Source organism: Monopterus albus, unplaced genomic scaffold (assembly GCF_001952655.1).
Source record: "Monopterus albus unplaced genomic scaffold, M_albus_1.0 scaffold76.1, whole genome shotgun sequence".
Lineage (NCBI taxonomy): Eukaryota > Metazoa > Chordata > Actinopteri > Synbranchiformes > Synbranchidae > Monopterus > Monopterus albus.
In genome coordinates this window covers 367833-392292 of record NW_018127956.1, presented here as the reverse complement: position 1 = coordinate 392292, position 24460 = coordinate 367833, and the positions used below count along the sequence as shown (strand labels likewise).

General features: G+C 40.9%; 2 protein-coding genes across 5 annotated transcripts; both read left to right on the top strand.

The window, feature by feature from the left end:
* Nucleotides 1-674: 674 nt before the first annotated feature.
* Nucleotides 675-19905, top strand: LOC109963554 (liprin-alpha-3-like). 4 transcript variants are annotated; one of them, XM_020606168.1, is made up of 32 exons: nucleotides 675-903; nucleotides 5184-5975; nucleotides 7948-8049; nucleotides 8521-8685; nucleotides 9210-9284; nucleotides 9392-9451; nucleotides 9654-9782; nucleotides 11158-11250; nucleotides 11616-11668; nucleotides 12217-12310; nucleotides 12463-12597; nucleotides 12800-12883; nucleotides 12983-13114; nucleotides 13214-13276; nucleotides 13370-13449; nucleotides 13864-14008; nucleotides 14119-14312; nucleotides 14506-14749; nucleotides 14884-15023; nucleotides 15133-15281; nucleotides 15400-15496; nucleotides 15789-15870; nucleotides 16134-16334; nucleotides 16461-16523; nucleotides 16951-16977; nucleotides 17754-17929; nucleotides 18091-18188; nucleotides 18302-18477; nucleotides 18673-18741; nucleotides 19217-19379; nucleotides 19675-19743; nucleotides 19871-19905. In XM_020606168.1, exons 2-31 carry the CDS (start codon nucleotides 5640-5642, stop codon nucleotides 19725-19727), a joined length of 3678 nt encoding a protein of 1225 aa, XP_020461824.1. In that variant the 5' UTR covers nucleotides 675-903; nucleotides 5184-5639; the 3' UTR covers nucleotides 19728-19743; nucleotides 19871-19905. The 4 variants fall into 4 exon arrangements, with proteins under 4 accessions (XP_020461824.1, XP_020461823.1, XP_020461825.1 ...); XM_020606167.1 differs by having other exon boundaries at nucleotides 13822-14008; XM_020606169.1 differs by lacking the exon at nucleotides 9392-9451 and having other exon boundaries at nucleotides 13822-14008.
* Nucleotides 19906-21991: 2086 nt separating this feature from the next.
* On the top strand, nucleotides 21992-24022 carry LOC109963646 (fibroblast growth factor 21-like). The gene is made up of 5 exons (XM_020606337.1): nucleotides 21992-22257; nucleotides 23022-23046; nucleotides 23184-23261; nucleotides 23415-23518; nucleotides 23606-24022. The coding sequence occupies exons 1-5, from the start codon at nucleotides 22192-22194 to the stop codon at nucleotides 23894-23896; spliced, it is 564 nt and encodes a 187-aa protein (XP_020461993.1). The 5' UTR covers nucleotides 21992-22191; the 3' UTR covers nucleotides 23897-24022.
* The last annotated feature ends 438 nt before the right edge of the window (nucleotides 24023-24460 follow it).

Sequence of the window (24460 nt, the reverse complement as noted above, 5' to 3'; positions counted from 1 at the left end):
GTTGTTCATTTTATAGTATTAAGGCTAGTGTCCATAGTGATGGCAAAGTCAGCACATGTATTGAAAAGCTACAAGTTAGATGTAATAACTATCATTTAAACCACTTTCCTGCCATGACTGAATGTTACTGGCACACTTTCCTTACCACATTTTGAGCAGTAAATGTATTCCTGAATACATTTTAATAAGAGCTTGTCTTTTTTGACATTAACTACTCATATCTCAGTATGCAGGAGAACTGGAAACGTGATTCCCAGATGTGATCTTCATAAAATGAATTCGTATAAAGTTGGATGACAGACATAGTTTAACAGTTATGGCTCCGGATATTCAATATTTTCTCTACCAACTTTGCCTTTTTTAATAGTATGAAGTTGGGTCTGCAGAGCATCATGCCACACATCTGCGGTGTTCTTTTGCAAGAATGCACTGCAGCTATAGGCTACTGGCTATTTACAAAGTAATGCAAGCTGCAGTTATAATGGCAAAATGGGATAGTTGCAAGTACAATGTGGCACTTAGTTTACACTTGTCTCTAATATACATAGGCACTGTATAATTAATCAGGTGTTTGATTGGCTTCAGAGTACTTGTGAGTGCGTGGTGCGCGCGTAAATCACAGATGCGGAGAATGCTGAGAGAATGTTTCTTTAAGACCCATTACCTTCCAGTCCGACAGAGGGGGAGTCTGTGGTAAGGTGGCGTATCGTCTCTCCTCGCGTCCCCCTCCAAGCCATTTACATGTGGAAAAGAGAGGAAATAAAAAAGATAACGGACACAATAAGCTTTACTCCGGCTTCGGATGAGGGGCACTGACACCGAGGCATGATCCGCGAAGATGGACCTAAGGAATATTTAACATCAAACATGGTCACTAGCTACAGGCTCCCTGCGATGACTGTGGTAAGGATGCAACTTCACACCGCCCCATCGCAACCCATTTTCCATTGAGAGGGAAAACCGTATTAATGTGGAAAACAGAGGAGGAGATGGCATGCACTAATGTAATGATAAATGCTTGTGTATGCATACATGTCTGTGATAACAAGTAGGGTACTTAATATCGTGTTGTCAAGGTTTGTGTGTGTGTGTGTGTGTGTAAGGGGAGGGTGGGGGGTACTATTTGCATAGAAGCAAATAGGCTTATATTAGACTGTGCAGCGCTTGGTTCCTATGTCTGTGTCGGGCTTTTGACAGGTGTGTTGGGCAGCACACAGCACGATTCGTTTAGGGCGCGCTTGCTTGCTCCTGTTTGCAAACAGTTAGGTGAGGTTATAGCAACTTGAGAGAGAGATTATAGGATGCCACTGTATATTGGCTTACTACAAGCTCTTTCTTGGGAGCTCTGTAGTCAAATCTCCCAGTTCGTGTCACTGCTGTCACTGAGCCCATGGAGTTGTCTGGAGAAGGCAGGCCGATTACTGAAAATGTGCATTTTTGTGCCACTCTCCTGGAGTGATGCTTTCCACAGTCTCGCTCCACTAAAGAGCAGATGTGGATTCATCTTCCTGTGTGCTTTAACTGTCATCCTAACACATCACGGGTCAATTTTCACATCACTCCAATGCACGGTTCTTACTATGAGAATGTAGATCTGCGCGAGCGTGCTCGTGCGCGCTCGTGCGTTTATGGCCGGGTCTTTCCTCCACAGATCCAGAAATGGTGGTAGCCACAGCCGAGTCGACCTGTCATGTGGAGAGCCTCGTCATTTCCCCATTAGCCCGCTATGCAGTGTGGATGCCAGCGCAAATAAAAAGCGCGTTAGTCCGGATCCTGGTGCTTTCATTCCCTCTACCCAGCTGCCGACAATCACTTATCGATTCCAATGATGCGTTTCTTGCCCAGGGGGTACCGTTTTCATGGTATTAGGAAGGAAGGAGGAGGAGGAGGAGGAGGGAGATGCGTTCATTATTAGTCGCTATGCTCTGCTTTTATTGAAATGCCAAGTATGTCTCCGACCTGCATGTATTCTTCACTGAACATTTAACTCGATGTAAAACCTATCGCTCTTTCTTTAGTTTTCATTGTCGGCGACTGTGGGAGCCTGCAAACCTCTCTCCCCGCCCCAGTGTCTGGTGGAGGAGAGCTGTTTTTACTGCTCTCTCTCTCTCTTCCTCTCTCTCCATCACACACAATGCCCGTTTTTGGAGGCAGGAGATATTTAGTAGTATGATACACCGCCTAATTGGGGACCTTGTCCTAATTGGTCGTCTGGCAATCAGAAAGTAAAAAAAAAAGTCTCTCCAAAAGCAGGACTGTGTGACTGTGTATGATGATGACATGATGATGGTGGTGATGAGAATGTGGGCAATCATAATATGAACATATACAGAGACATTTGATCACACACACTTGATCAGTTTCAGTGTAGGGACACTGACATGAGTTCATCCATTACACTGATACAGCTACTTGATGATAATGTGGCTGCACTGTAGCTCTACATTATAGAAAAACATCATCAGCTCATTGTTTTCATTCTCCCCGCAAGTCCCTGTGCTCTCATTTCCATGGCAGTAAGAATAGCAACTATTCAGAGAAAAGATCTCAGTGATGCTCATAAAGCTGTAATGTTATGGAAGGATAAGTCTACAGTGCCGCTGTAATGCAGCAGGCATGGAGTTCTCTCATGTTTTTTAGTTGTCTTCCTCTCTCTCTCTCTTCCACATACACACACCTGAAACCCAGTGACCTCACAACCAGGGCTTCAGTCAAACCTGCAGGCTGCACAGTTATGTTCTGCTTGGACTGAGTCAGGACTCCAGCGATGAGTCCTTTCCAGCACAGACTCCTATGACACAGTACGAATGCAGTGACCTATTACTGTGAACTGTGCAGTGATTGTTACAATCTATTACAATAGTCTGCAGTAAGTACACTACCCTTTATTCTGTTGCTCCTGCTGTGCTAATGACGTGCCATTGGTGATGATTACGAGTAATTCCTAGATTATTTCACAATGTCTCAAGGTCCTGTACCAACTCAGTTTTATTTCAGGAGGATATTTTGGGTAGATCAGATTGCAAAGTAGCAATCAGAAGCTTCTGTAGTTTTTGTTTTTCAAAAAGCCCCTTTGGAAACAGACTAAGAAAACATCTACTCTACTGTATTTGAAGCTATAGATCATGAAATACTGTAGCTTTGGACAATCCACAATCCCAAAAAGATAATGCCCTTTTGTTATGTTTCCAAGCAGTTGACATCAAAGCTATTCTTGGTCTTTCTGGCCATGGCAAGAAGTATGTAATAATACATTATTGACATGTTATCCTTTTGGTTAAAGCAAAGCTTTTGAGAACAGTAATAACAGAAAAACAAGCCAAAGAAATAAAAAATCACCTACTACCATCATCAGTTGACTTAGTGCTAAGCAGAGCTTTAGCATGATCTAATTCAGGCGTCTTCAATATTCAGGTTTCATACCTCCAGATTATTTTTTCTTTTCAACACTTTGAAGCAGCTTATCAGTATGATTTAAGCCTCTGAGTTAAAAGTTACCCTCTGACATTGTGTGGTACCACGAGCCTTTTCAAATCTGTCCCTTTGTTACTCTGTATAAAGTGATGGTGACTCGACTACTACTACTACTACTGCATGGCAGAGAAGTTCAAAACAGTTCTTAAATCTGATTCATTCCATTTTGAACTCTAGAAGTGTATTTTAAGGAAATGCAGTCAATGCCAGTGCAGCCTCGCATCAGTGATTATCCATCAGTGGAGCAGGAAAGGAAGCAAGTTGTTTTTTAGTGGGACACAGTGAGGCTGCCAAATGCTCTAGCCAGCTCATCAGCATGAGGAGCTGATGCAGAGCTGTTTCAGGCCTCTAGTTCCCAGCTTGTAGTCCCCATCTTTGGTCCTGGATGTAAGTGTAGTAATAATAATAATAATAATAATAATAAGACCACTGGCACAGACTTATTTTCATTGGTGCTGAGGCTCGTTTGTGCTGAATGTGTTTGATTCACAAAACAGATGATGATGGTTCAGCTGGACAAAGAATTTCTTTATTGCACTGCCCAGTCTTACTGATGTAAAAAAAGCCTGCATGGGGCACTAAATCAGTCCAAACCACTTAAAAATATAAACGCCAGTGCAAGCTTGTTAGTATTGTAGACTAGACAGTGAAGAATGTGGGAGGAAGAAAAGGAGAGAGGGACACAAGGCACTATAATAAAGTTGATTGGTTGGATCTATAGCATTCTGGCCCACAGTTTACAAGCTGAGAAAGAGGTTTTATTCTTTTAAAAAAACAGAGGTAATTAAAGATACGCAGACAATTTGCAACGCAAAGTAAAGTTGATAAAGTGGAATCATGTTTTTGAATCACAATTGCTTAAATGTTTTTTAGAAAAACAGAATGTGAACATATTGTAAATGTTAAAAATATTAAGAGTAGTAAAGTAACACCTTTATGAAGGTCATATTGATCTCATCAAGAGATCATAGTGGTGGTTGCCTTCAAGCAGTAGATTATCATTTTGGGAAATGTGCTTATATTTGCTTTCTTGCCAAGCATTAGATGAGAATACTGATATCTTTCTTATTTCTGTTTAGCCATAAGCCTGCAGTCAGCAGCTGATTAGCTTAGCATGAAAACTAGGAACACTGGCTTTCTTTGAAGAAGATTCACCTACCGGCACTTTTAAAGCTCACTAATTAATCTGTGGGGGAAAAAACACAGTTTGTCATGATTCACAATTTAATCTGGAAAAATAAAAAGAAGAAAATTACAGGTTTAGGCAGACTTTGAACAAAGCTACATGAGTCTTTCTGTTTCTAGTCTTTCCATTTACTGATCATAGCTTCTTAATTCATGGGTAAAAAAAAAGTGAAAAAGCCTTTTCCAAAATGTCAAACTACAGCTTTAACACATCAAATTTCAGGCAGCATTGTGTGTTATTTGAACTATCACTGATTTGAGTAGTAACAATTTTATTCCTTTCTCCTCAAGATATGTCAATTTGCATGACTCATTGTGTATGCTGCTTAAATACATTAATGCGCACTAGCTCACCGTGTTTTTTATTTTGGAAGAATACTAATTGTAAACCCATCAGCTGGCATTACTGTCATATTTCCATTACATTAATGTGTGTTGTCTCAAACTGCAGCTCATGCTTGCAGTACCTTTTCTAGTGAAGCTTACTGAGGAGGATCTAATGCAGTGCCTGCTCTCTTTTTCAGCTTTTACCCCTGGTGCTGTGAGGAGCTTTGCCTCGTGGACACAATTTAGGAGCATCAAACCTCCTTTATCCCTTTCTTCCTCATAACCTCCCTCCCTTCCTCACCCTCGACCAATCCTAACCGCCCACAGGAAGGCCTTCCCACAGATACTTCTTCCTCTTGCATAACACAGAAATAACATAAGCATGAATATTGGAACTTTATGAAGAAAGAAAAGTGAGCTAAGCTGTACATAAGCAAATGCTGTGGAAAAACAAAGGCAATAAACACAGGAAGATTTATAGGCATGACCAAAGGAATGATATTTTTGGAAAACTAAAAATGTAACGATTTATATTTTATACATTAGGCTTTTAGTACAAGCTCGTTAAAACCTAAGGCACGACAACAGACATTTTGCACGCACAATCCCCTGGTTAACTTTCTTTCTTAATCTGACATACACGCTACGGTCTCATGATGATGTGCGAGGTGATGCCCACCATTTCTGAGGATGGGCGAAGTGGGAGTGGTGGGGGCCCCCCCTCACCTGCCGGGGCAGGAGTCGGGGGCCCCGGAGGTGCGATGGGAGGAGGAGGCTTCAGCGGGAGGGAGCCCAGAGGTGGAGGAGATGAAGGAGGCAGCACGGGGAACCTGGAGTCACTAATGGTCAACATGCTGACAGAAAGGGAGAGGCTGCTGGAGAACCTGAGGGAGACACAGGAGAGCCTGGGCACAGCTCAGCTCCGCCTCCGTGAGCTTGGCCACGAAAAGGAGTCACTTCAGAGGCAGCTGTCTATTGCTCTGCCACAGGTACAGCTGTGTGTGTGTGTGTGTGTGTGTGTGTAGTTGCAATCTGTGCATATGAAATGCTATATGGAGGAGTCAGTCTAGCTTGAAAGCAATGTGTTTCGGCGAGTGTGTTAAGGAACACTTTTCCTTGTGAAGTAAAATTATATATCCTCTGTGCTATCACAGAGTGTGAGTTTTTCAGAGTGTGTGTCATTGTGAAGCGAGCTCATGGGACAATGAGCCTTTGCAATGATAGTTCATGCAGAAAGATGCAGCTGGAAGGTGGATATTAAATACTTGAGAGTTTTCCTCACTATGAGTTTATGTTCCTGTCCTCTTCTGGCTGTTTAGTAGAGGTGGAAAGTAACTAAGTACTTTTTCTCAAGTACTGTACTTCAGTACAATTTAAAGGCATCTATACTCATATATACATTTTTTGCTTCTTCATAACTTTTACTCCGGTGTATTTATTTGATAACTTTAGTTACTCGTTACTTTTCAGAATCACATCAATAAAACAAAATACAGTATAATCAGACTTTATTGATCCGAAATGGACAAAATAATGCATCAATATTATATAATACAATATTATAATACAATACTATGGTAAAGGCCTACATCAGTGAGAAATGTGGCATTCTGCACTATTAGTACTTTTACCTTTGCTACTTAAAATATATTTTCATGCTATTACTTTAGTACTTTTACTTAAGTAACATTTTGAATGCAGGACCTTTACTTGTAACAGAGTATTTTTTTACTGTGGTATTTTTTCTTCCACCACTACTGTTTTGCCTATATTGCAGCCCTGCAATGTTCCCTTTAATGCCCATTATCATTAAATATGATAATAGCTTGAATTTCCTGTAAAGAAATAATTAAATTTTCTAAGACTTTGCTTTACTTTGCTGAGCAAAATTTCTTATTAATTATAATTGGAATTTAAATATTTTCTCCTACAACTACAAAATATGCTGCACAAGACTCCAGGAAAAGACGGTTAAAAATTTTTGTTTCCAATTTGTACCTTCCATGTACAGAACAGCAGAATCATTTAAATGAATGGAAGCCAAAGCTCATAAAGACTGAGTTTAAATGGAAAAGAAATGACAAGGGGACAAGGGATGCCAACAGAGAAGCTGACCCCTATCCAAACAAGAAACAATCCCATAAGGCTAGGATCCAATGGACCCACTGTGTGACCATCTGTATCTCTCTCTGGCTGGTTCTCTTTTCCATCCATGCAAACCCAGTCTCATTTCATTTGTCTATTTTCAACTGTTTTTGAATCATAAAGCAGGTAATGCAGACTGTAAACATCTGAATATTGCTATTCTCATAAACAGCTGAAGCCTTGGATGTGCTTTATGGAGACATAAAGAAATCATTGTTTTGCTCGACGTGTTATTTTTCAGGCAAATCATGTCAGACACGCTCTCCTCTTTGCACTCTGTTTCAGCACAGTGCAGGAGTTGCAGATGCATTCCCAGCGGTGTTGTGAATTGCATATCAGTGCTGTGTTTTTGGGGTCTCGCTTGTGCATTCCAGTGGAGAGCTATTGTGTAACAGTGTGATGTAATCCATCCATGAATGCAAGTTCACAGAGGAGGATGAACAAGAGAGAGTGGTAGTGGAAACTGTGTCAGTGATTTACATGATTATTATGCAGGTTTACATCATGTGTCTTCCTACATCTATGGTCTTATAGGTTTCATAAAGCATCTTTCTGCAGCGCTTTGGTTATGTATATTTTTAGCGTAATGTGTGCATTTATGTGTGTATGCTAAGAGTAGCCAATTCTATTTATATTTCAGGGTCACTAGATTTGGCTGTGTCTGGCCTGAATTGTTATTTTTGTTATGGGTTTCATTAAACCTCATTAAACATTGCAGCTCAAGCGGCTGCGTGGAGACCACTTAAACTATTAAAACCATACATTTAAATTGTTTGTTTTCTTTGCTCCTGAATGCTGCCTTTGTGTGTTCCGCAGGAGTTTGCCGTGTTGACTAAAGAGCTGAATGTTTGCCGGGAGCAGCTTCTGGAGAGGGAGGAGGAGATTGCTGAGCTCAAGGCAGAGAGAAACAACACACGTGTAAGATGTTTAGCGGCCATTTTGCCTATTAGCACTGTAACAGCCTCTGTGTTATCTTCCTCACCCATTGTGGGTGTGTGGGCGTGACACTGTTTCATTTGCTTATCTTCCTTTTTTCTCCTCCATATTCTTTTTTTTTTCTACTCTTTTTATTGTCTGTATCTGCTATCCTTATTTCTCCCACTCACTCATTGTCCCTTTCTGCTACCCGGTGCTCTTCTCACCACTCAATTTCATCTCATCATTCTTAAAACCCTTCACCCCTCTGCATCATCTCTGAGTGTTATCTCTTTCACTTCCTCTCCTCCATCCCCTATCCTACTCTTTCTGTTTTTTCTCTTTATCTGTTTCCTTCCTCATTCTTTGTGTCCCTGGCCTTGAAACTCTTTTTTTTAACTTTGTCTGTTTACCCCTCTGCATTCTCCTGCCACCTCCCCATCTCCTTCGTCTTCAACCTACTCGCTCCTGTAGTTGTTGCTGGAACACCTGGAGTGTCTGGTATCTCGCCATGAGCGCAGTCTGAGGATGACTGTGGTGAAAAGACAAGCCCAGTCCCCTGCAGGAGTCTCTAGTGAGGTGGAAGTCCTGAAGGCCCTCAAGTCTCTGTTTGAGCACCATAAAGCCCTAGATGAGAAGGTGGGTCAAACTGTTGTCCTGTGCTTCGATGGTGGCTGGTACTTATCAAACAGCAAAAAGCATCATTTTAAAATAAAAGTGCTTCATCTTTACTTCCTACTCAACTGAAAGTGGCTATGAACAGTCTTTTCTCTTTACATTAAGCCTGCAATGCATGGTTAAAAGAGGATGAATACTGTATATATTTGAGCCTTGTTGAATGTCTTATCAGGATGATCTCACCCAAACTGCTGGTGTGGGATCAAATGAATGGCAGTGAAGTGCTCAGAATTACCTGATGCACTGACTGTGGAGAAATTCTGATGTGGTGTGTGAATGTTTTGGCCTGTCACGAAATGTTTGATTGGCCTTTTGCCACAAACCTTTTCTGGTTGTTTCAAATTTTGTCAGGAATGTCAAAAAGATGTAGTTACTTTAGGGAGAGTAAAAATGGCAAATCCATCCTAGCAATACAAATGCAGCTTGAATCTTAATTTGCAAACACCATGATGGTCAGTCAGCTGACTACTGTTTTCACCCCACAGGTGCGAGAGAGGCTCCGTGTGGCCCTCGAGAGGGTGTCCATGTTAGAAGATCAACTTGCATCATCTTCTCAAGAGGTAAAGTCCAGTATGAATGATTTTTAGTGTCTCTTGGATAGTGTAGCTCGGTGTTTAAAAAAAGTGAAGAAAGCATCAGTTTGCTCTTTTTGTCCCTCTGTTTCCAGGTAATCTCTTTAAGAGACCAAATTAAAAGACGGCAACAAGGGGTGGACGGCGGGAAAGATGTAAGGGAGGGTTTTATGCATGTTGGTTCCAGTAGTTTTTGTGTATTTGTTAGCATCCAGAAAGTCAGTAGATACTAGTTGTACAGTATGGGTATTATGGTGTGTCAGTGTGATTTTTATCCCATCTCATTTATATTTAGCTGCAACTTTAACTGGTTATTTTTTATCATCACTCATCTATTTCTATATTGTCATCATTCAGCGACTGCCCAATGGTCCCTCCTCTGGCCTGGAGGATGGCGAGCTGGACAGACAGAGAGAAGGAGAGATTGAGCGACAGAGAGCTGAACTCTCCCAGCTGAGGGAGAGGCTGGCCCTCATGTGCAGACAGGTTAGTGTGTGTGATCCTGTATATTTAACATGGTGAGGACCAGTATGAAGCTTCAGAGAGCGGATGTCATTGAAAAGTAAGAACATTTTCACCACAGTTCACATCTAACCACACTGTTTAAACCTGAAAGGTTTCTGTCAATACAACTGACTATTCAAGAATTAATTGACAATCAAAGTTTAAAAAAAGAACCTCCCATAGGTATTAGGTAATTATTAAAATCAAAAACTAAGATAATCTGCTTTATCATGACTGTCTTGTTGTGGTTTGATTGACAGCAGCATTAGCAAACTCATGCAACTCTCATCATGTTTTGATTCCAGCATTGCTAAACTGATTGACAGCACTAATACTGTTTCATTTTATCACTTCATGTTCTTAAAATCATGTCCCCTTGCTGACATTTTCCCAGCAACACTGAGGTAAAACAGCTTAACAAAAGGAACTCTGTAGTCTGAGCATGCAGAAAGTTACAACAGCAGGGTGGTCAAAAGCACTTACATCAAGGAACTGACCGTTTATACAGTTAGATTTGGTGGAAGAAGTTCTACTCAGAGTGAATAACAAGGACTCTGCAGCAGTAACTAATGTTCCCAAAACACATACAGCTACATTTCATCTTCTGAAAATATGAACATACAGTATTAAAAGTGTAATAGTTAATGGTGTCAGATTATGACCACAGTGCACACTTGCTTGATTATGGTTAGATGTTACTGTGTTAACTGTTAGCCAAAACTGGCTCTGTCTGAACTAATGCTATGCTCCATTTTTTAAGGATTAGGTTACGTTTAAGATTAGGGGTGAAAGAGGGGTTGAGGAAAGTGCTGATTGTCAAGGTTATAGGGTAGATTTGCTTTATGATCTGGAGGATCCTCACAAGCATGGGAATACAATTGACAGGTGTATTTGTACTGTATCAGTGCAGCTGCATTTCTCTTTTGAACACTGGCTATTATAATATTATAAATTCCTTCAGTGTTCTCCATTAACTAGTGCCAACTATATATCCCAAGAAAGAGGGGCTTAATGTACAGTGTTCCGACTGGTCTCCCTCTCCCCTCTTGTGGCCTGTTAGATTATTGCAGCTGCTTTGAAAAGCCATAATTATATTTTGTATTGCACAATAAGATACCATTTAAATTTAATCAGACATACTGGATGTAGCACTGTGTGACACGGTCTTGAGTAATGGATCATAAATATTGATTTGAAAATGCCTGAATGACAGGCTTTGTAAGAGTCTTACACTGGCTAGATCAGACTTGTAATAAATCACTGCTGCGTCTATTTACATTTGGTGCTGTGGCAGTTAACACTGATGCACGTAGGTTCAGTCTGTGTCACCTTGTGTCCCTTTGTGGTTTAACGTCAGGTCGGGGAAATAGAGGAACAGCTTGCGGCTGCCAGGAGGGAGGTGACCAAGTCGGAGGAGGCCAATCAGAAGCTCCAAAGGGAAGTGAAAGAGGTCTGTTTCTTCCTGTCCAAGACCCTAAACTCCTTTGACTCCCAGGGCTCCAAATGTATATCGGAACACAATAGGCAGGCATATGTTGTAAAAGTACTAATATGTAATATTGCTTTGGGGTTAATGAGAGGGAATTAAGACAAATAAAACAGCAGTGAGGTGGATTTTTGCTCTGTGGTGTTACTGTAGGTAGTGAAGTGTAAAATAAATTCAGACTGACTCCGACAGCATTCGCTACTTAAGATATCTATTACCTGGCCATCAGTTATCACGTAATTGCCTGATACAAAGTGCTATTTCATGTATATTATAAAGGTTTTGTCTGTATTGTATATCTTGTTTTGTGATATCACTGTCTCCTTCAGGCTCTTTGCCAAAGAGAAGACATGGAGGAAAGGATTACGACACTAGAGCGCAGGTAACCATGTTATGTTTTTTTAACCAGCCTTTCATACACCAACTGTAATGAACATACTGTAGCAGATGCCCCATGTGGTTCAATTGTTGGCTGGGATTGGGTTGCAAAGGTGTCCTGACACTTCTTTATACAATCTAAGGTTTCACAATACATTTACATTACATTCTTACTAGGAATGCAGCTTTGTACAAAAGGCGATAAGCTAACTGCCTGGCGCACAGTTCACTGCCCCTCCAGTCAAAATTTGAAGATGAGATAATTGTCAGCATACTGTAGACTATACTTTAAGAAGCTGAGATTAGTGCCTGTCTCAATTTTCTTTTATAGTAACTGATGTAAAATGCAAACATGTCTAAATCTGTCACACATTTGTCTTAACTTGTTCACCTTTGCAACAACTAGGAGTTATATTTTTGACTTTTAGATGAATCATGTTTCTTATGTCCTAGACAACCTCAGTAAATTACACCTTAGCATATATGATCTTTTTTTTATTAAGATCTGCAGCATCAATCTTATATTTGATGGTGACTTTATGTTGCTTGCAGGTACCTCAGCGCCCAGAGGGAGGCGACTTCTCTCCATGATATCAAAGACAAGCTCGAAAATGAGCTGGCCAGCAAAGAGTCTCTGTACAGACAGGTACAGACTGTCTCAACAATGTCATATTTGGCTAAAATTCAAATTTCCAGCCTTTGCTGTGCTTGATGAAGTGGTAGTATGTAAAAAATATGAAAATGTGTGTTTGTAGGTGTGTAAAGTGTCATCTCAAGTGTTTTTATTTGTGTGTCCAGAGTGAAGAGAAGAACAGACAACTACAGGAGAGACTGGATGAAGCCAAGCAGAAGCTCCAGCAGACCCTGCAGAGGGCAGAGACACTGCCTGAGATCGAGGCCCAGCTTGCCCAAAGAGTTGCTGCACTTAACAAGGTACTTTGAGTCAGGGGCAATAAAATGAATGAACATTTAAAGGTTATTTTAAAGTGGCCTCCTGTCATATTTGCTAGTAGTTCAGACGATCAGATAATCATGCCTCTTTTGAATAAAAATCCTGTAGTTTTTGTGTGGCTCTGTAGGCTTAAAACAGACTCTCTGGAGCATTTGTAAATATTCTTTTGTTTTCTCTTATTAGGCAGAAGAGCGGCATGGAAACTTTGAAGAGCGACTACGGCAAATGGAAGCCCAACTGGAGGAGAAGAATCAAGAACTACAGAGGGTAACACCATTTATCTTGCTCCACTTTTCCACATTAGCAAAATGAATGAATTTATTTATATATCTTGAGCACCTTTCTTGTGGCTTTGCTTCATTTTAGGCAAGGCAGAGGGAGAAGATGAATGACGAACACAACAAACGCCTCTCAGATACAGTGGACAAGCTTCTGTCTGAGTCCAATGAGAGACTGCAGCTCCACCTGAAAGAGAGGATGGCAGCACTGGAGGAGAAGGTAAGGAGAAGACTTACTAGGTGGTGGTGCGGTATATTCTGAGACAGAGTGGTAAATGAGAACGGGTTTAACGGCGTATTTGCTCCTCTGCTCTGTTAGAATGCTCTTTCAGAGGAACTAGCCAATATGAAGAAAATCCAAGATGATCTTCTGGCTAATAAGGTATTTATTCACCTCTCCATGTATTCTCGTCATTTTCACTTGTTTTCCTGTGGGGAAAAAAGCAAATTATAGCCGTTCTCCTTTGTACTTCAGGAGCAGCTCCTTGCTGAGCTGGAGCGAATCCAACTGGAGCTGGATCAGCTGAGAGGCAGGCCTGGCTCATCTTATTCCAGGTTTGCCACAGTCAACCTTTAAGGGAATTTATTTACACAGTATGTCCTATATTTTGTGGATGCCCAAATAAAAGCTCTACCTCCCAAGGGAAACACTGCCCGTTCTGGAAACAAATGTTTGTTTTCTCACCTGCTTAGTACAATGCATTTCTAGAAAAATCTATTTTAAAAAGTAACTATTTATACTGTACCTAGAGGGTGTTGTTCTGGCTGACAAATATAAATAATATTATTCTACATCATTAATTCATTTGGAGGGTGATTTGCTTTTCCAGACAAACAGGTTTGCTGTGATTTCACTCCCAGAAAACAGGGGGCATTGTCATTTTCACGTTCGGTGGTATAACAAATGAATTCTGGATCTCACTATAGGGCGGGCAGCGTGAGCTCACTTCCCTCCACCCTTTTTCGAAGATCTCTTCCAGGGAGTGCCTCAGAGCTACGGTACCCCCAGGGTGGAGGTTCACTCCCAGCTGGCTATGGCAGCTCCTCTGGTGGGGTGGTGGTCAGGCGGGCGCACCGCGGTCGGTGGGGGACTCCTAGAGATGACAGTAACAAGGTGTTGATGTCAAGTTGAGCTAATATTGAGGGTTGTGATGATGATGTTGAGTTTATCATTAGGACGACGTTATTTTCTGGACCCTACTCACCATTTTTCCCTCTGTCTAGTATGGAGAGTGGGACAGTGGCACTATGCTGGGTCCTGGGTTTGAGGGGGGTGTGGAGGGAGGCTGCTCTGATGATGAGGACGACAGGGAGACGCTGTTTGGATCAGAGCTTCTCTCTCCCAGCGGACAGACAGATGTACAGACTTTGGCCATCATGCTACAGGAGCAACTGGAGGCCATTAACAAGGAGATCAAGTAGGTTCTGCATCAGTTGCTGTTTTGCTTTTCTCTGTTTGCCTCAGTTACAGAGTGTACAGAAATGTTTGTCTTACAGAAGCACTCTGGGCAAATAATTTAAAAGATATGTGACCCTGAGATATTAGAATCATATGCCCCAAACTATTTACCAATCTTTTTCTTCTTCTCTTGTCATTTACACTTCTCTCAGGCTGATTCAAGAGGAAAAGGAGAGCACAGAGCTAAGGGCAGAGGAGATTGAGAGCCGGGTCAGCAGTGTGGCCCTTGATGCCCCACCTCTTCCACCCTCCTCACTGGGAGGTCGAGACAGTGCTGGGAGGGGCTACATGACTCCCTCCATCACCTCCTCCACATTAGCATCTCCCTCACCGCCCAGTTCTGGACATTCCACCCCCCGCCTGCCACATTCCCCTGCCAGGGAGACTGACAGACAGGTACTGTGTTGAAGGGGTCAAAGATAAAATATAAGCTCCAAATGCCCTTTAAATGAGGGTAATTTAAAGAAGCCCAATCACAAATCAAACTGACGCATGCTATGTAAATCTATCGAATTCTTTCCATGCTACAGAATAGCAAAGATGGTGAAGAATGCAGAGCACTTGCCCTGATTGACTCCACGCCTCCCCCTGTTCCTCGAGCCTTACGATTAGACCGGATGACACACACTCACCCAGGGGCAGGACTTGATGACCACCGTGAATTTCGCAGGTCCTCCCAAGAACAGTTTCTCATTATGACCTTATTTGTCTTACAGACGAGCCCTCATATGTACTAAGAATCTTTGTTCATCCTGCTTTTTCTCTGCCTGTCCCTCTAGTCTCTCGGCTGATGGCGCCACCACTGCTAGCCAGGATTCCCTCCACAAAGCCAGCAAAAAGAAAAGCATTAAGTCATCCATTGGTCGTCTCTTTGGCAAAAAGGAAAAGGGGAGGATTGGTGCACCTGGGCGCGAATCTGCCTCACTGGGTCTGTGAATATGTTGCTGTTATTATGCAACTGCTGATTATTTTTGGCAGTAAGAAAATTATCAACAATGAGATGGATTCATAAAATAATTACAACATTTAACCTTTAACCTTTCCAGCCTCAACACCTTCTGATGAGCTCGGCTCAGGTGACCCACTAGGCCTGACTAAACTCGGGACTGGAACAGTGGAAAAAGACCGGCGCAGTAAAAAGAAGTGAGATCAGTCATCTTCCCACACACTTTTCATGTTATATGGCTATCTCTGAACCCTCCTGTAGGATATAGCATGTCAATAAATCGTACAGTCAGGTGCCACTGGCAGAGCATGACACCAACCGGACCTGGGCTAGGGCTTTGAGTCCCCTGGCGGTGTTCATTTAAAAACTACATGCAGTAATCTAATGTCACAGTATTTAACATCCCAAGTTCAATGTGATTTTCTATTTATTAATAGACAGCAGTGAGTTGAGAAGTGAAGAACTAATGTTTTCCACTCTCCTTGCCAGGCACGACCTGCTAGAAGAAGCCTGTCGTCAGGGTCTGCCTTTCGCCTCATGGGATGGCCCGACGGTTGTTACATGGCTTGAGGTAAGTCTGTTAAATGTGATGATTAACTGAGTTCAGTGTTTCAGGCATTCCTAAATATGTGAGAAAGAGATACAGAATATATGTATATCCAGCATCTCTACTAGGATAACACTATCATTTTGGATTAATTGTGGTAATAGAGTCAGAATAAGTTTAGGATTACACAGTCAGCTCACACCAAATAAATAAGTGACACCTGGTTTTTGTCATATGATAATTTGGGAAATATCACCACAAATGTCTTCTTCATTCGGTTTACGCAGCTGTGGGTTGGGATGCCAGCATGGTATGTGGCAGCGTGTCGTGCCAATGTGAAGAGCGGCGCCATCATGGCTAACCTCTCAGACACAGAAATCCAGAGGGAGATTGGCATCAGCAACCCTCTACACAGGCTCAAACTTCGCCTGGCTATCCAGGAGATGGTCTCGCTCACTAGTCCGTCGGCACCTGCAAGCACTCGCTCTGTAAGGCTCAGTAAAAGGCTTGTTGTAACTCTAAACATTGGTGTGCAGAAAGCATGTGTTTACAGCTGAACTAACCCATTCAAGGAAGGAGACTGATGATATTGTGTTTGTTCACTGTCATTACAGTCAACCAGTAATATCTGGATGACACATGCTGAGATGGAGTCTCTCACTGCTGCCACCAAGCCAGTAAGATGAAATATCATATTACATATACAGTAGAAAGGCAGGGCATTGATTTACTTTATGTTTAAGGCTGTTATTCCATTTACAGAAATACTCAGACACTGATATAAACCATAATACAGTATGAGCAATATGAAAAATGTCTCACATTGATAAGCTGTTTTCTTTTTCTTTGTCTCTGATTAGGCATGTTTGGCTACACCTTTCCCTTGCTGTTCCCTCAAAATCTGTTTAGATATAGTGTGTTTCTGACTAATTTTCACTCACTAACAAAACGTTTCCTCCTTCTGCCTTCTTCCTGTCATTCCTGTCTTGACACCGATTCACCATAACACACACACACACACAAACACACTCCCCCCAATCTTTCCCTGATCTTTGCAACTGTCTGTCCCTTCTTTTTCTTTCACTTCTCTGTCCGAACCATAAGGAGCAGAAGGAGTTCAGCTGGGACCAGGTGAGTTTCTGTCTGTATACAAATAATCATCACATGCTATACAGCATAATGTGATATTTACTATTGAAAGGCTTAACCAATCCAATGTTAGGGCAAGAGAGAAACATATGTATTACTCAGGATAACACTTTGGGAAATGACCTGAGATATTTTTCATCACAAACATAACACTTCCACAAGAATTAGTAAAGGTAATAAACATTTGTGCCACCAGGTTGTGGAAAAGCTTCCTCCAGCATGACACTTTATTTGTCTTTTGAGCTTGTGCTTTTACCTGGAAGTCCCCTCAGATGGCCAGTATTGGTTGATGTTAACAAGCCATCTTTTTCATTTTAATCTACAATTTTCATGTTTTCTTCTAACCAGTGAGGCATCATCATTAGGGATATTTAGTATGGCCTGCAGTGTATATGCAGAGCTGCAGTCTACACGGGGCACCCAGGGGGAGGAGAAGCAGCTGTAGGCTGTCGCACCTTGTTTTTTGTGCTGCAAGACGTGTAACAATTTTGGTTTTTTGAGCAGCTTATCTGAGACTGTACACACCACTTGTCTGCCACATTAAAGGGCATCAAAATTTATAAAAAATGCTAAAAAAAAAAAACATTCATGAGTGACAAAGTACCCATCCATCCATCCATTTTCCTCCGCTTATCCGGGACCAGGTCGCGGGGTACCTACAGTACAAATATTTTACTTCTTAATATCAGACTCAGGACCATTTATCAAGACCTCGTCTCTGTCCTCTATTCATCTCTATTACCACCTCCATCTTCCAGATCCTGGCCTATGGAGACATGAACCATGAGTGGGTGGGGAACGAATGGCTGCCCAGCCTGGGTCTGCCCCAGTACCGCTCCTACTTCATGGAGTCACTGGTGGATGCCCGCATGCTCGATCACCTCACCAAGAAAGAACTGAGGGGTCAGCTGAAAATGGTGGACAGTTTCCACAGGTTTGAAAGAAAGATTAGTGGGTTATTTGTGATGCGTGTCCACATCCTCTGATATATGTGATTCAACTCTCTACTTCTTCTTATCACCCACTTCTTAGGTGTATGTTGCACATCTATGAGCTTTATTGAAAAGTACAGCAATATGTCCTTTTCACTTACAGAGTGAGTCTTCACTATGGCATCATGTGTTTGAAGCGTTTGAACTACGACAGGAAAGAGCTGGAAAGAAGAAGGGATGAGAGTCAGCATCAGTGCCAAGGTGAGCCCTGTGGTTAATAAGCCAGTTTTCTCTTCAGACATGATATCAGAGCATGCTATGCATATTTTTGGGACTACATTGGAGCTGGTGATAATACTCTGTGTTCTTCACAGACGTGATGGTGTGGTCCAATGAACGAGTGATGTGTTGGGTGCAATCAATCGGTCTGAAAGAGTTTGCCGACAACCTATTAGAGAGCGGGGTGCACGGGGCCCTCCTGGCACTAGATGACACCTTTGACTACACTGACTTGGCCCTCCTCCTCCAGATACCCAATCAGAACACACAGGTACTCCACAGTACACCAACACTGCTGTCAACTTGAAGAAGCAGAATGTAGAAAACAGAGTTCTTATCTTACCACTGCTGGCATAGATTCACCTCACCACACCTCCTGTTGGCCTCATGCCAAGATAACCCTACTCTTCATCTCTTAAATTGTCTTAACTATGATCTTAAAACTCTGTTCATCTATCTTTTGTAGGCGAGGCAGCTCCTAGAGAAGGAGTACAATGCTCTCATCTCCATGGGAACAGAGAGGAGGCCAGATGAGGTATGACAAAGCAGACTGTCACTAGAAAATCAATCAAGATAATCACTCCTGCCAGGAGGCGGGAGTGTGTGTTGATTGGAACCGCCATGCCTGAGACTATTTTACTTGACAACAGGGGCTTTGATCCAACCTAATAATTTTTTGCCCTTTGTTAACTCTGTGTCATGACAGGGTAATTTCCTATCAGTGGTAAAATAGCAGACCGCGATATCTCTTTTTCTTATAAAGACCGCCTTTATGGCATCAGTCTGGTACTTTACCACTACTGGCAAATTGTTGGTACGCCAAAGTGGTTCAGCTGTGTTTACACCAGTGCTAATTGCTTAGTTACAGCATGTAGGACTAAAAACTGTGTAACTGTGGTATACTGTCACAACAAAGCCAGCTTTGTCAAATACTACTTTGTTAAACCCCACTAATGCATAATGAATAAGACCCCTGAAAGAAATAGCCTCTGCTCTGACTGTCTCTACAGGATGGCACGAAAACATTTACACGTTCACCATCATGGAGGAAGATGTTCAGAGAGAAGGACCTCCGCAGCGTGACCTCTGACTCCTCAGAAACATTACCTGCCAACTTCCGTGCCTCTGCCATCTCGACCCCCTCTGTCACCCTGAGAAAGGTCCAGAGTGAAGGTGAGGGGATGCAGCTCAATGAGTGTGACAGCATCACTGCCAGGAATCAGGCACATGTTTCTTCTAGTTTAAACATGTGTGAGAAAAATGTCTATAATGAAATGTTGAACTAGTAAAAAAGTAATTACCAGTACTGCCCTTCACAACGTCTGAACCCCCCCGCCCTTTTTTTATTTACGGTAAAGTATTTTCATTTAAAACTTCAGCTTTTACAGTTTCACTTGTTTCAGTTTGTGCTACTGCTCCAGTTCTGTTTGTCTCATAGAAGCACTAATTCACTTCTTCTCTCTGTCAGTGAATTCTGGCCCAAGAGGAGAGTCGGGGTCCGTGAGGACATATTCCTGCTAAAACATAAGCACACCAGGTGAGATAAACACCTTCAATGGAAACAGTTTCTGTAGCTAAAATAGTCTGTGTGAAAAACAATCAAACATCACATCTCAGCAGGAGCAATTACAGTTCTTCAAGTGTGTTTTATTCCATTTTTGCAGAGCCTGGCTCTATCGTAATCCAAGGAAAAAAAAAACACATTTTTGAAGAAAAAAACTGAAGATCAAAATTTAAAAATGGACACTAGAAGATGACCAACAGCATACAAGCCTGATGCCTCAAAAAAAAATCAAAGAAACTGAATGAATGATTTCTGAAAAGATGAAATAATGAGTGAATGCCTGTTTATTCATCTATCTCTCTCCCTCTCCCTCTATTTTGATCCATAATTGTGGCATGATGCTGTTTGATTCTGTAGAAAGTGGCCATTGCCTATCGTGAGTTCATCTTCTGTTTTTTGAGTGTGGGATGGCAATACTGACACAAAGAATTTCTAGTTTTTTTAAATTGAAGAATGCATTCCTGTTATGAGAATGACACCCTGACACATATCCTTTCAGGTGATCTTACTATGATTTAGACTGATAATAGAACATACTCTGCCTAGTAATATCATAGTAGAGTCTGGGGAGAATGAGGTTCAAAGGGAGAATATAACTTTATAAAGGGGAAATGAAATGTATGTTCTTAAGCCATAACAGTCATGAGATGCACAAATGTGGAAAGGATAATTAGCAAAGTGCTCCTGTTCAAACTGGGGGAAACAATTAGTTAAGAATTTGTGTTAATATGCATGCCAAAATCTACCATCTTAGAGTGAACGTCATGATATCAATCATCTAATGGTGTGAAAGCTTGGGTCAGGACTTTGTAAAATGTGTTTATTTTATTTTTATCATTTTTTTATGATAACTGCTATTGTATGTATGTATGTATTTATGTACAGTATGTATGTGTGTGTATTAAACTGTATGTTTATTTCATACTTAGTTTTAAGACTGACTGTAATTTCATTTTAGGTTGAAAAAAAGAAATGTTTGAAATTATGGACCTTTAAGATATGCTACTTGTATGTGTACATTTCCAGAAGAAAAAAAAAACATTGTGTTATGATTTAAATTCATATTATTGGAGAGTAGTAATGATAACTGAATATAATATGATGATAATAATGATTGTAAAAGCTGTAATTAAAAAACATACCTGTAAAATGCTACTGAAGGAGTGGTTTTGCAGTTTCCCCTCACACTGACCAGACAGCAAAGATCACAGGTAAGTGGCTGTCAGTTTTACCGTAGCTCGAGTACATTGCAGTCAGCTCCATAAGTAAGACCTGTAAAACTACCAAAAGACAGTAAAATGTGAGGTGGGCTGAGGGACTTAGATGGGTCGTATATCACTGTCTTCGCCTTTCATTTGGTCCCATAATAGATCAAATGCTGTAGCTTAAGCTGCATACTATGCCTGTATTATGCTACAGTTCAGTATTTCTTTTTCACTTGCTGTAATTTTTCATACTGTATCTAGGCTCATATACAACCCAACCCATATACAAATGTATGGACTCATACTGCAGTAAGAAAAACTAGCAGTTCCTTAAACCTAAAATAATCTGAGTGTAAGTGTAAGATGGCATTTTCTTCCAAGTATTTTTGGCATGAGCCTTGTACAAATGTATTTTCAGTGGTGGCAGCAATGCTGGAAATTCCTGTGGAAAGGTGATCAGGAAGGCTTAAAAAGTAAACAGGATAGCGCCATCTCCTGGGTGAATTCCATCTCTAACACTGTCTATCACAGAATGTAGTTGACTTTATAAGCAGAATAAGTTGGCCATGTGTCATACACAATAGTCAATCATAATTATATTGTACAGTATAATCGTAAAGGAATCAGTGTTTACAACTGTTTATATTTCACTTTCAACATCAGGAAAGTTGTCTGAGCAGATTTACCAAACACAAATGTACAGTTCTGTAGATGTCATAGATGATCCAGCCATTGTGTCTCAGTGCTTTCAAGTTAGACTGTTAACAGTTTGGAAGATCCTTCATAATTTTAAAATTCTCCTGACAGTGCCATGAATCATTTATTTGACCTCTTGAATAATGAATTTAATATATCCTTCAGATTTTGTTATTATAGACAAGCGAGTACGTGAGAAGCTATAATGCACCAATTCAGATGTACAATTCAGCAGCATCACAATGATGATGCACATGGTGATGCACTGTGTTTCTTAACCAGGGAATTTACAAGCTGGCGTGCTGTACGGTGTCTCTGGGGACCGCACAGCTGCAGTTCTGTAAACACTTGTCTTCTGCTTATACTGTAAATCAGTTTCACCCACCGTTTCCCTGGCTCTCCCTCTCACGACACAACACACACGAACCAAAAAAAAAGATAAACACCATAAACTCAAAACAACGAGTCATTTCTGCCCGTAATTGCTTGTTGTAATTTACTTACTAGATGATGCAGATCGATGTGTTTTTCATACCTGGAAGCCTGGATGGGAAAGAAAAACATGACGGCTTACTGTCAGCAAAAGGTAACATAACAACACATATTCACTGATAATTCTCAATGTGAACAAATCACAAGTCACAATGTGACGCTTTCACTTTCAATTCAGATAAAACTAAAATGTAATTGGTAGTAATGTTCAGTAGCAGGACAGATATTGACATGATACATTTAACAATAATAATAATAATAATAACCACTACACAAAAGCACCCCAACCACAGTGTTTATGTACAGTCAAAAGAAGACAAATACTAGGAAATCAGTATTTGTTATTGTTTGTTATGTGCTATTTGGCTAAGAAGAAATCAAGCCAGCTGACTTAATCAGTCCTAAATAAAAAACAACTGTACAAGCAACTGTTACTGTAAATAACCCGGAAAAAGTCCATACATAGTGTGAGGACATGGGTCTTCCTGTCCGCTGTTTAATTATGTAGAAATGTCTGACTCATATGTGGCCCTTGTGAACTAGGACCTCCTTCTCTTAACTCCTTTATAAGGGCACAAAACTTGCTCCTGTTTAGAATTTCTTCAAAAAGAACTTGCTCGTACAGAGCTGCAAATTGGCAATTTATTTATTTTTTTAAATCTTTATTAAGCTATTTATTTATTTTTATTTATTCCTCGATTACCTTCTGTCCAGGCTTCCTTAATCTTTTTCCCAATGTTTTTATTTCCACACATCTTTTTCTCTTATTTGTCTTCTTTTCTTTTAATTATTCTACTTCCTTTCTCTTTGTCATTTTATCTCACTGATTCCAACCCACTTTTATCCTTTAATAATCAGGTCAGAGAAGTGCATCTCTACACAGGTATATACAATCTTTTTCATATTATTAATTTAGCAATGGGTTGAACACATTATAAGTAATATTACTGAGATAATATTACCCTTAAACATCTTACATTTGTCATCCTGCTGACTCCTTTTGTTTCCTTCTCATTGCAGATAACCACAGAAGAGGGATGTATCTGCAAATGACTTTGGATGGGACAGTGTCAGGAAGTGATGTTCAGACCCCTTACAGTAAGTATTTGGCAAATAGATCAGTAGCAAGCAGCATCTTGAGGCCCAATTTAGCATCAGTATTTTTTTTTCTTTCACAATTTGAAGCCCAGAAAGTTGAGGCCAGCAGGAGATTTATAAAGAAGACATTTATTTATGTGCCTGTGTTTCCAGGTGTGCTGGAGCTGAAAGCAGTTAAACCAGGCCACATAGTCATCAAGGGACAGTTATCATCTTTGTTTCTCTGTGTGGACAACACGGGCCATTTGAGGGGCCAGGTACAGTTAGCAAAGAAAACTTCTTTGCCATCCTAAACTCTTCATCCTTTTTCTCATTCACTGATAGTTGTCTGTTATCACTTTCAGAGTCACTACACAGAGGCCGACTGCAGCTTCAAAGAACTGCTGCTGGTGGATGGATACACACGTTTTCTTTCCTCATCCCATGGATTTCCTGTGTCTCTGGCAACAAAACAGTCACCAGAGCAACACTCAGTCCCCTTCATTCGATTCTTACCACTTAGGAATACCCTGATAGTGGAGGGTGTATCTGAACAACCACCAGACAATCAGAAATATTTCAGCGTGGACTCTGATGACCTTCTCGGAATGATTCATAGGCCTATGGTCAGTCCTCAGTTTTCAATGGACAAGTAGAGAAAATGAATTGCACAGATCTCTAACTGTATATTTATCTTGAAAATGTTACTTTTCTCAACGTTTTTATGAATATTATGGTAACTTATTTATTTATTGTGTGTGTGGAGAGTATCTAATGCTTATTTAAATAATTGTGACTGTTCATACTGTAGTTTGAGAGTTATGTTTATTAGAAGTAAAAAATGTTCCATGTTGCAAACTCATGTTGATTTTAATGCATAAGGATTTATGTGTTTTTTTCAAAACTGTATGCGACAGGAAAAGTCTAACAAGTTTCTATTTATACAACTCGGACTGAAAAGATGTTCTGAATGAAAACAAACGGTATAAATTTCACCTTTGTTTGTCGAAATCTATCAGGCAATGATACCGTGATTTAATGAAACAATTAACAAATGAGTGGAACTCCTTGGGACAAATGAAAGGCTGTGACTTTCTGGTGTAAGAGTGAGGAAATAGGCTGATTATTATCAGAGCAGGAGCACGCTCTAGTGGGCAAAATACATAATGAGGGGAAAGTAGGCAGCATTCCCTGAACTGCTATACTTTGTTCATGGGCCT